Below are 11,460 nucleotides of genomic sequence, written 5' to 3'. Positions count from 1 at the left end.
GGAAAGAGATGAGGCACAAAGGTGTCCCGCAGCACCAGGTAGCCCCCATGGCCATCCTCCCGCAGGGGAGAGGGATGCCAACCCACTCAGTTTTTACCCTACAGCCACACCAATGCAGTCACCAGGACCAAGAAGCACACATCCAGCATTTAGAACATCCTGGTGACGGCAACGGGGGCACAAGCCACCACCTGCGGAGTCCCTTGGCACCTCTGCACCACAGAAGCCCTTATCTGGGGGGCTGAGTAAGGGCTACCAGCCCCATCCCTGAGCCAGCAGTGTTTGCTGGTGGCCCGAGGCTGCAGAAGACCTTGCCATCAATTCCATCATCCCCAGCTCTCCTACCAGCCCAGCTGGAGGACACGAGGGACTCCCTGGAAGGAGAAGACAGCCTGGAGGATGCCTGGGGAGGGTTCACAAGATCACTCCCATCTCCAGTGCTGTAATCCAGCTTTCTCAAAGCAATGTTTTCACAGGTGGATGAGACACCTCTGAGAGCGGCATGGGCAACATCTTCATCAACGGACATGTTATTCTTATGGTGCGATGCAGGAAACAGAGCCCCTGGGGTAAGGGTTGTCTTTTCCCTTTATTTAGACAGCTTTTAACAGAACTAAGGAAAGAGAAACGCAGCCTCTCGGGCTGCGCTAGCCCTGCCCTATGGTTTCAGCAGTTTTTAGAAGCCTAAATCTGAGCTGCAGATGAAACATTTAAGCTGTGTCAGCCCCAGATGCCCACAGTTGGCATTTTCAGAGCTTCTAGGTGACACCATCTGCTGCCTGGGGACAGCCAGCTTGCAGGGCTGCTTTTTGGTACTAGAAACACAAAGTTTAGTGTCTCAGCCCCCATCCCCACCACCAGACTGGGAACACGGATGGCCTGGGAGCCAGAGCAGCACTGGTACCCAAGCTGAGCCAGGGTAGAGGTGGCCATGTCCTCTTCCACCCCTTCGTTTCCTCTCTGGCACTGCAAAGCTCTAAGAGGAAACTACTATGAATAATAATATTTTGTTATTAATTTAGGGTTGTCTTTTCTCCAGTGGCTGCACTCACCTGCGCTGGTGAGGAGGCCAGATCAGGGCTGTAGCCTGGTGAGGAGAGGTGGAAGCTGCAGCGGCTCATCGCAGGGACAGGCAGGGAGAGAGAGGAGGAGGAGGAGGAGGAGGAGGAGGAGGAAGGATGCTTGTCTGCTGAGTTACTCAGAAACTCCGGGGAGGAGCTGAATGCAGGGTCAGCCCGCAGCCTCTGGGGGTTAGAGAAGGCATTTGAAAACCCAGCTTTGGGCTCCAGCACTGCTTTCCCAGTCCTCCCAGTGATGCCCATAACATCTCTCCCCACACACCAGGAGACCCCTCTGCATCCCAGCTCCATTCTCTAACCCTCAGGCTCAGAACCTCACCCTTCAAAGGCAGAACTTTTTCAAGAAATAAAATAGTCATCAACCCTAAACCAGCCATAACCACCCCAACATTTATTTTAGACTTAGAGACACCCTCATCTCCCTATGTCCTTGGGGATTACTGCTCCACAGCCCCAATAGGGAGGGAAGAAGAAAAAACCAACAAAACCAAAACACCCCCCCCACCCCAAACCAAACCTATTCTCACTTAGAAAAATCTCTTAACAAGCTTTTTAGCAACCCAGCCCTCCCTCCCTCCTTTATAGGGAGCACGAGGAGGGCAGGGGGATGCTGGGGAGCTTCACCCTGAAAGCCATAGAGACCTCTCCCTTTTTGCTTTTGCTCCAGTTGGTGCCTGTGTGGGGCTGTCTAGCTACACTTGGGTCAAATCCTATCCTAAGCAGGGTGGTCTGCTCTTGTTTTGCCAGAGCACAGGATCTCTGCCTCCCAAATCTGGGCTCTCCTACCTCAGGGGAGCGGGTATGGTCCTCGGTGGGCAACGAGTGGTAAGCAGACTCAGGTGTACAGAGCGAGTGGCTGGGGACAGGAGCAGCCAGGGTTGGGGATGCTGGGGCTGTGCCTGGTGCTTGCTGGTCCTCCTGGGTGCCGGGGGAGAGTGGCGGGGGTAGAGCCTGTGTGGTGGGTGCCCGGTGCTCGTGCAGGCGGGCGGTGAGGGCCAGCCGGCCGCAGTGCATCGCTGGCTGCTTGCTGCCCACCCGCAGCAAAGCCATCACGGCGCTGTAGTGGTACCAGTCCTCATCCCTCCCAGCGGAGAGCTTCATCCGGGGCTGGTTGGTGCGGGGATAGATGGCAAAGAAGGCTTCACCCACCCGCTGGCTCCTCCACATCCTCTCTGCCCTCCTGGGAAAGTGCAGGGCCTCAATGTGGAGCCGCACGTCGTGGTTCTTGTCGTTCTTGCAGAAACCTGCCAGGAGTGGTGAAAGCGAAGCCTTGCTTAGGAGGGCTGGTGGTCCCCGGAGCATCTCCTGGGCTTATCCACCAGCAGCCCTGGTTAGCTAGCAAATGGGTTATCCAGCCAGGATGCATTGACACTTTGGGGGTGTGTGTGGGTGTTTGCATTGCTGGGAGTGTTGGCCCCACTCTCCAAGCTGGATCTGCCCCATTCACCCCACTAAGCTCAGACAGCTTTGACTCCAGCTCAAGGTTTTGCTGGGGGGGCAAAGCTGTGGGCATGGCATGGAGAGAGGTCTGCAGGCCATGAGCATGGGCATGGCATGGGGGGGTGGTCTGCAGGCCATGAGCTGCAGAGCTCACTGCGGAGCTGTGCTCTGGGGTCACCTCTGCCACCAGCCCATCCCCGTGGCATCCAGGCTCTTACCTTTGGGCAGGGTGAAGGTGAATTTCCTTTTCTGGAAGGAGTAGACCTGGCCGAGGTCACGCTGCTCAATGGTGTCGGTGGTGCCAGTGCTGCCCTGAACAACCTCCCCGCTGTTGATGCAGAGCTGGATGCCAGCGCTGGAGCCCCGCAGCAGCGGGTTCTCCACAGTGAGCCGCAGGGCGTAGCGGCCCTGCCGGTTAAACTGGGCACTCACCACCTCGAACTCAAAATCCAGGGTCTTCTCTTCAGCCTTCAGCCGGGAGCGCTGCAGGGCCAGGGGGATGCGAGGCTCCCCTGCCTTGCCCGCCATGGGGACAGATGGGACCTGGAGATGAACCTTCCTTGATAGCAGGGCCCTTGCAGATCTCTGCCCTGGAGCAAACCCTCCTGGCAGCCTGGGGCAGGTTTCTGAGCTGACCCAGCCCTGCTGCCACTTTCCCCTTCTCTCCAGCAGGGAAAGTGCCTGGGGGTGCCCCTGGGTATGTGTTGGCTTCACATCTCAGCAGGCAGCATTCAAAGCCAGCAAAAAAAAGAAAAAGAAATCCCTGTTCCTGCAAAAGCATTCTTTGGTGCCACAGGGAGATGCTGAGAGCTTTCCTGCCCCTCTGCAGTGGCAGGGACAGGGGCTTTGAGCTCTGGTTTGTTTGCTGGGAAACCAGGTAACTAGATGCAAAGCGGTGGCTGCCTTCCAGCAAGCAGCCTGGGATATCCAGGGTGATGCTGAGCAATGCAACACAGATGTGTGTGTGCATACAGGGTGTGCGGGGGAGTGTGCATCCCTGCAGTGGGGAGCTGATGGTTCCCTGAACTCTTTTGCTTTGGGACCTTCACCACAAAGGGGTTTGCTGGATGTTGCAGAGTCTCCGAGAGATGGTGGTGCGAACCACACTGGCTGCTCCCATGTATGGCTGACCCCCGTGGGACTGTCCTGTTCCTCCTGCACCCATGGGCTGCTTGCTGGATCTCCTGCTGATGGGACCAGGCAGCCAAGCCTGAGACTGCTTTTTGGTTTGTCTCCAAGACAATTTTTTAGCTGGGTTTGCTTGTGGAATTAGCTCCCCATGGGGTCAGGCAAGCCAGGGGAGGGGAATGGATGAGCCTGGGGAGCAGTGCTTGGCTCTTAGATCAGTGCCCAAAAGGGACTGGGGACATTTGCCCTCCTAATCCTAATGCCTGGTGACTTTGCAGGCAAGCCCAAGGCAGAAACCACCCCATGACTGAAAGTGTTTCTACCAAACCAGCAGCCGAAATGGTTCTTTGCAGGCACAACATGGAGGTGTGCATTTGCAGCCGGCCTGGGAGCTTGCTGGGCTTTGGGCACCAATGGATCAACCCAGAGCTGACATCTTGCTGCTGCAGCAGTGGCTGGGAATGCCCGGGGAGTCAGGACCGGGCTGCAGAAGGGGAGCTGGAGCTGGTGTGGTGCCTGGATGCTGGTCAGGAGCCTTGCAGGGGTGATGTCCTGAGGCAAAGCTGGCTATGAAGGGGTTTTGGTCCAGGTCTGCTCTCCTCTGGCTCAGCATTACACCGGCCACTCTTCCCTGCACAGGAATATGCAATTCTGCCTGGTGCAACTGGAGCTGAGCTCCCTGCCTGCTAAATCTGCTGCCGAGCCAGCTGAGCATCCAGAGGTTAGTCCCACCATGGGTATTTTGGGACTGACATGACGGGAGTTGATGGTCTGGGGTGGGCAGGCGCTGGAAGGGCACAGTCTGATTGTCGCCAGGAGCCCCCTGCCCTGTTCTATCTCATTCCCCCATTGCGTGTTCCCACAGCTTTCAGGATGTTTCCAGTGAAATGTGAGCCAGAGTCGGGCTAGCAGATGGCCCTTCTCTAAGACAGCTCCGTGCTCCGTCTAAAAAGCCACATTCCAGTCTCTTCATGCTGGTGCAAGCTTGAAACAACAAGGTTATCTCCCAGGGGGTAGCTGGCTGGGGGATAAAACAGCATCTGAGACCCTGGGGCATAAGATTTTTGCTTTTTTTTTCCTAGTAAGTTTTTTTTTCTGCAAGGCAGCCAGGCCAGACCTGTACCAAATGCATTGCCCCCAAGAAGCCCTTTGGCAGGGAACGTGGGTCATGGATGGACTCATTAAAAAAAAATCCTGGTCTCCCACGCCTTCCCAATGCTTCCAGGGAGGCTGGTTGTACCTCCTGGTCCTTCCTCACTTTCTATTTGGGAAAGAAAAATATAGGTTGGAGTCTTGCCTCGAAGCACTGGTCCCAAACACAACCTCACTGATGTATTTAACCTCCTGCCATGGTGAGGATGCTGGTCAGGGTGAGGACAGGAGGGAAATGGGCCGCAATTCAGGGGTTTTGGGGTGCTGAGTTGGGGTTAAACAGAAAAGGGTGCTCTGCGGGGTGCTGAGGTTGAGGGTGGGGCAGCATTTTCCTGCCAGTTGAGCCTCTTGGGAAGAGTGCTGATGTCCCCAGGGTGCTCAGATCCGCCGGCGGCTGGATTGCTTCCCGGAGAGGGCTGAGAGCATAAATGCTTTTCATGCTGTTGGAGGGCTCGGTGGTTCTTTCCCGAGCGACCACTCAGTGCTCCCGAAGCAGCGATGCGTGTGAACAGGATGGTTTCCCCCAGCCAAGAGCCCGTGGCGGCTTGAACTGCTCTGAGTTGTTTCACCTACACGTTTGTGGCAATCTGGGCTGCTGGTCCCCTATGGCGGTGTCACTGTTGTGCTTATCTGTGCAGCTGGGACTTGCTCCTGCACCACCATACTGTGGTGGGCACCCTGCACCACCCAGCTGGGCTCTGCTTCCCTGGGGCACAGCTGCAAGAGGAACCATGGTGATCAAATCAGGGTCTATGTGAAGGATCACACTCTGGTCTTCAGCTCCTAAAGGCACCTGAAAGATTCCCTCTGCCTCGATAAAAAACCCTGCCAGGCCCTAATGCGGGGAAATGGGAACTATTTCATCCTTAACTAGACTGCTTAATTTCCTTCCCACCCTTGTGCAAACACATTACAGGGCCGCTGCTAATCATCAAAGCACCATCAAAGACTAATTTCCCCATAATCTAATGCACAGTTCACTCATGCAGCACTTTCCCAGCTGCACCAGAGACGCACGTGCAGCAGGTCTGGAGGTGCCACGTCCAGCGCATCAATGTGGCACCGGGCACAGCCAAACCTGGGCCTGAGGCCCTTCCGAAACAAAATAGCGATTTCCAAGGCCCCATTGGGAATGAGGTTGATTCATAAGACAGTGTGAGGTCTATTTATTTTGGCAGCCTGTGGGTTTTTGTTCTGTAAAATGGAAGGTGGCCTTTGATGGCTGGAGCTCTGCCTGTGTAATGAGCTCAAGGTTTGGGTCTGGAAAGCTGTGGAATAGTGATGAGAGCTGGGTGTTTTGGCCAAAGGTGGGTTCCTGCCGTCCTTAGCTCTGTTCTTCCATGTAAGAGTCCTGCCCCGAAGGGAAAGGGTCCCCATGGCCACAGTGATTTGCTCTTGCAGCTTGCTGGGTTGCACCTGAATCTCTGTGCCCTTGCTCCAGCTTCTTATCCAGTGTAACAAGATAAAACAGGCTCAGATCCTGCATACAAGGAGAGGACGCTGCTTCTTCAGGAGCAGAAAAGGGATTTGGGAGATACCTTATGATGTGGGGCAGAGTCTGAGGGTGCTTGTAGTGAGGGGCTCGTAGTGCTGGAGGGTCTCTGCACCCTGCACCTGCTGCTTCAGGCTGAGAGAGGTTTAAGGAGCAGGAAAACCACCCCATCTCTGTGCTTATCCAGCGCAAGCAGCAGCAGCTGGGAATGCCACTGAGCTCCCAGTTCACCCACACCTTGCAGGGCTCTGCCCAGCCTGGGAGGAGGGCAGCCAACCCAGGCAAGGGGTGCCCTGGGGCACTGCCTGGCCAAGGCTTGCACTGGCTTCCCAACAGCCATTTCTGAATAGAAAACACCAAACTGCTGGAATACCAACTTTTTGCAGGGCATTAGAGTGCCTCGAGGTGTTTTGGTAGCAATGAAGCCCTCCAGGGCTCTATAACCATCGCTCTGCTAAGGTCAGGATGGACATCGCTGGGATATGTTTGCCTGGGGCTGAATTCCAGCCTCAGCCCCTCTCTGCTAGCCCTTTCCCAGTCCCTCAGCTCTCCCAGGAAGCACCTTTGGGAACTGACAACAGCATTTCTGATTTAAAAACAACCCCAGGGAGGGGGAAAAAAGGCACATGGGTCATTTTGTTCAGCATTGCTACAAGGTTTTGGCTAAAAATTAAGCTAAATCTTCAACCCTGATTAATTTTCCTGTGCTTCACTTGCTGTCACATGTGTGTATTTATCCAGATTATATTTTTTTGTTGTCTCCTGGACTAAGTGTAGCTGGTGGGAAAGAGGTGCTGGCCAAGGAGCAGATTGGGTAAGGGCAGCATGGCAAAGCTGCCTGTTCCTCCTAGCTGCCTGCACCCATCCCTGGAGCAAAGCATCCCCCAGTTTGCACCCTAAGATGTTTTGCATCCTTTTTTCACCTGGTTCAGGCTGTTTCCCACTGCTCTGGGACCGTTGCTCTGCACCCACGGAGCTTGCTGTGTGAGCCCTGCATAGGATCTGGCCATCTCTGAGGGGAGGATGCTCCGGTGGTGGTGCTGTCCCCAAACCAAGGACGTTTGTTCCCAGGCTTGTGCCAAACCAATGCTTTCTTTCCCTCTTCCAAGTTGCACTGAGTGGGGGTAAAACCAAACAAATCTGCAAGATTTGGGCAAAGGATTGGGCTCAGCTGACTTACACCAGCAAGGAGCTGGCCCTTTGATTTACCCCAGGAGGAAGCAGAGATGTTTGCATCCCATGGAGGGGGGGGATGGGATGCACAGCAGCATCTCGGTCCCTGGGCTTCCCTCTAATTCTCAGCACGGGGCGGTGGAAGAAGCAGCTAAAACCCAGCTGAGCTGGGGAAGAAGGGGGCTGGGTTGAGCTGCCTCCTCTCCCGAAAAGCTCTGCCTAATCAAAGGGAGAACAGAGCACGGGGTTGGTTGTTTTTAATTTTCTAAACCCCAGGGTGGCCCCCAGCCAAGGCCTCCTGGCGATGGAGGGGATAAAGTTCCCTGAGCCACCGCGAGCCTCCGCTCGCTTGCCAGTGCTCTGAACTTTGCCTTTAAGCTTGCATGGCCGCATCCGTGCCGGGCTCCCGCGAGCGGATGCTTTAGACCCCACTTAGTGAGGCCACGCTTCTCCCTAGACCCACATCAAGCCAAGCCTCTGGGTGCCTTGCAAGGAGGCCGCTGGTTGGAAGAAGGTAAATTTTTTTGTATTCTTTCCTCTTTCTCCTCCCCTCCCCTTTTTGTTGTCACTTCTTGCAAACTTGGCATCGCAGGGAAGCTGGGCTTAATGAACCGGTGGAGCCGATTGCTCCAGGTTGTAATTGCGCGCTTCATCTGCAGCCCGTTTACTTACCACAGGGCAAATCCTGCTTTGGGGGTGCAGGACCCCCCAAAAGTCCAAGCTCTGCAAGGCAGGTGGCTTTTCCTGGGAGATGCTCACTCCCCCTCAGCATAGCAAGAGCCAAGATTTTAGGGTGCTCTGCCCTGAACCCCCTCACCAGCACCACTTTCCATGCTGATGGATGACTTTGTCCGCAGGTTTCAGTGCAATCCTGCAAACTCCTGCCTTTTTCCCTTTGCTGACTTGCAGGGGGTCTTTGTGTGCAGCAGGTGCTGCTGCCTTTGCTTTGAAACGAAAGCAGGGGGGTCAGGAGCCTAAAAATAACCTTAAACAGCCTCCTTGGCTTAAGTGTCTAAGCTGCCTTTGCTTTTAAAATGCAAAAGGGGCTTCTTCTCTGGCTTGCTGATGTGTTGATGATTTTTGTGGTGGATTTATTATCTGCAGGCTCCAGCTTTGCAGAGGAAAATATTTGTGGAGAGCTGGCGAGGCTCCTGGGCTCTCCGCAGGGCAGTGGAGTTTGGGGTGCGGGAGGGATCTGGGGGAGAAGGGGGTTGATTCCCATGAGAACCAGCCTGGCAGTGTCTGAGCCAGGAGGAGGGAGGAAAATGCTGTTGGAGTGGGATGGCTGGATGGGATGGAAAACTTCCTTTGGGCCTTTCCCTGCCCTGTGGAAGGGGCTTTCCGAGGGGATGGGGAGAGCCGTGGGCTGGGGCACAGCGAGTTCACCGGCATCAGCTCACCAGTGCAATGAGTTCAGCATCCTCAGTCCCCTGGGGCTGAGCCTGTCCCAGGGGGAAGAATGGGCACTGACTTCCCAGAGGTCCCAGCCTCCAGCTGGATGTTTGGGATGTGCTTGAGCAACTCAGCACTTGTGTTTGGGGAACTTGGGGACAGGATGAGATCTTCACACTGGAAAAAGCTTTGCTTTCCCAGAAAGATGAGCAAAACCTTTGAAATGCTCTGAGCGAGGGCTGGCTGGGGCATCTTTGGTGCTTGGAGGGCTCCAAAGTCACCGGTGAAGGGAGGGGTTGGGACCGACTGCCCCCTCACCCTTCCCAGCTGAGCACAAGGGGCTGTGAACCAACATTTCTCAGCTCATTTTGGGGCTGGGACACTGAGTTTGGTGGACTCTGGGGGCCGAGGTCAGCTCGCTTGCCTCGTGCTGTCATGAGTCCAGGCTTTGCCTCTCCGAGCATCGGCTGAAGCCACTGAATCCACCTTTGGGCACAAGGATCTTGTGGGGGCCAGCCCAGCAGCCACCCACGCGGCTCCGAATGGCAATTGAATTAAGAGGAGATCTCGCTTAAACAACACTTCTCCCCCCGGCCCAAGGGCTCCCTGAACAATTGTGAAATGAGATCTTTATCATTTTTATTAAAAGCTGTACACAAGGCATCACCATTAGGCTGGATGGGAGGAGGGAAGGGGGGGAATTCCCTTATGGCTCCCCTCTTCTCTTTCCCCCCCAGTTTAATTCATAGCGGTGGGATGCAAAAGCTCCCCAGAGAGTGATGGATAGTGGGAAATGAAGAATATGAAGGAGCTTTATTGAACCCATCAATCTCGGGTGAGGCTGCTGCGATCAAAGGCCCAGCCTGTTTTGGCAGAGGTTATGCCGAGGAGCAAAGAGATCAGGTTTCGGGGAAACGCAGGGTACGGAGGGGCTGCGAAGCCAGCAAGCTCCCAGCTCAGCCCTGGCAGGAGGAGACAAGCAGGGTGGAGAGCGGCCTTGCCCTGGCTGGATGTGCTGATCCCGCTGAGGTTTTGGCGTACCTGCCTCTCCTCCTCCTGCTTCTCCGGGATGCTGGGCCTTGCAGCCTGGGCAGGAATAGGGGAGTTAACTCTTCCCTGTGTGGTGGGGAGGCTGAAGACCCTCATCGCATGCTTCTCCCCAGCTAAAATGCCCATCACTGGCAAGGTCTCTCCTCTAGCATGGCACCGACCCTGTTGGCCAAGGTAATAAGAGACCCACTGGGGTCCAGGCTTGGATGTCCCTGTGCTCATGCTGGTCTCGTGCTGCCATGGCTTGCCCAGTGGTGCCCAGCAGATGGGTTGGAGGCTCCGAAGCACCTCCTGATTTCTCCAGACCATTCATGGATAGTTGACCAAGATGTTCCTGCTCTTGCTTGGTGAACTGCAAGAGGGGACCTTTCCTTGTAGCAGGACAGCATCCATCCTGTGAAGATGAGCAGGCTGGGATGGAGGATTTGAAGATCACCTGGTGCTGGGATGGTGTTGACCCACCTTGGCCCCATACCCAGGCAGAGCCGTGGGGTCTGGGTGCACATGGTACTCCGAGCAGGGATGTGCTGGAAGGGGAGCCAACATGCCAACCGGGGAGCTTGTCAGCATGGTTTTGTGATGTTGCCGCCTGGTGTGGATTCAGGCTGCAGCTTGCCCGGTGGTGCTCCCTGATGGCTGTATGTGCCTCTCGCCAGGCTTTTCTCTCTGTTCCTTCCTGCTTTTCTGCAGCCGCTGTGTCCCTGGGTGGCTGAAAATCAGGGCATCAGCAAGGTGGTATCTGCTGGCTTGTTTGGCAGTGGGTCGTATGGGGCAATGCTGGTGGGTGGGTAGATACTGCTTTCTGACAGTTGCCCTTCTTTGGGTGACCCCATGGGGAGGTGACGGTGGCACAGGCAATCCCAAGGTGGCTTTTGGGGCCGGCTCTTCATCTGAATGCTGCTTGTCAGGGGAAACAGCATCCCCAGAGGGATGCTGCCCTGTGCCAGGGGCTTGCTTTACCTGCCTAAACCCCAGCCCCAATTTCCAAGCCCTGCCAGGTCTTTGGTGACGTCACGGGAGGGGAAAGGGGCTCACAGACGTGCATCTGTGCTGCTGTGAACTTTATAGGCTCCGTCTACCTTTTTACGGAGTGCTACATTCCTGGGAGGTGAGATCAGAGCTGCTTCCCCACACAGGCGAAACCAAGGGATGGCTGGAGAGTCGATGCTGTGAGGCTGGGACATGCTCTAGGTGGGATGGGGTCTGGGGTCTGTCCAAGATGGATGCTCACCCGGGGCTGGTGAGGTCCGTCCTTCCTCTGCCGGAGCCTGCGCTGGTGGGGAGTGGGTGGTGGTGGCACCCCGATGTGGACCAAGTGTTGGGGTGGGGGGGACCTGCTCTCTAATTGAGTTTTGGCCCTCTGGGAAGGGAGGTGAAGGTCCTGGGTGTCATGACCTGATGTAGAGGGAGTCCCTGGAGGGGACCCGAAACCTGGTTGGGGATGTGGTGGCAGGTCCAGAGATGGGGCTGTCCGCAGGGCTACAGCCCTGATTTGGGGAATCTCTTTGAAGCTGGTGTGCTGTATCCATCAGGGTCCCTGGTGAACACCAGCTG

The 11,460-nt window shown here is 55.7% G+C and overlaps 1 protein-coding gene across 1 annotated transcript in view; it reads right to left on the bottom strand.

Moving 5' to 3' along the window:
• The window catches only part of CCDC33 (coiled-coil domain containing 33), a 42,535-nt gene extending 39,488 nt beyond the window's left edge, over window positions 1-3,047 (bottom strand). Inside the window, exons 1-3 of the mRNA XM_035899501.1 lie at window positions 2,738-3,047; window positions 1,866-2,323; window positions 1,053-1,244 (exon numbers count right to left, since the gene is read on the bottom strand). Of these exons, the coding sequence (XP_035755394.1) occupies window positions 1,053-1,244; window positions 1,866-2,323; window positions 2,738-3,047 (960 nt within the window). The remainder of the gene's footprint in view (window positions 1-1,052; window positions 1,245-1,865; window positions 2,324-2,737) is intronic.
• Window positions 3,048-11,460: the final 8,413 nt, after the last annotated feature.

The sequence above is a fragment of the Egretta garzetta genome, unplaced genomic scaffold (genome assembly GCF_000687185.1).
Source record: "Egretta garzetta isolate BGI_Z169 unplaced genomic scaffold, ASM68718v1 scaffold287, whole genome shotgun sequence".
Lineage (NCBI taxonomy): Eukaryota > Metazoa > Chordata > Aves > Pelecaniformes > Ardeidae > Egretta > Egretta garzetta.
Note: the sequence above shows the minus strand (reverse complement) of the source record. Positions and strands in the feature narration are given on the sequence as shown.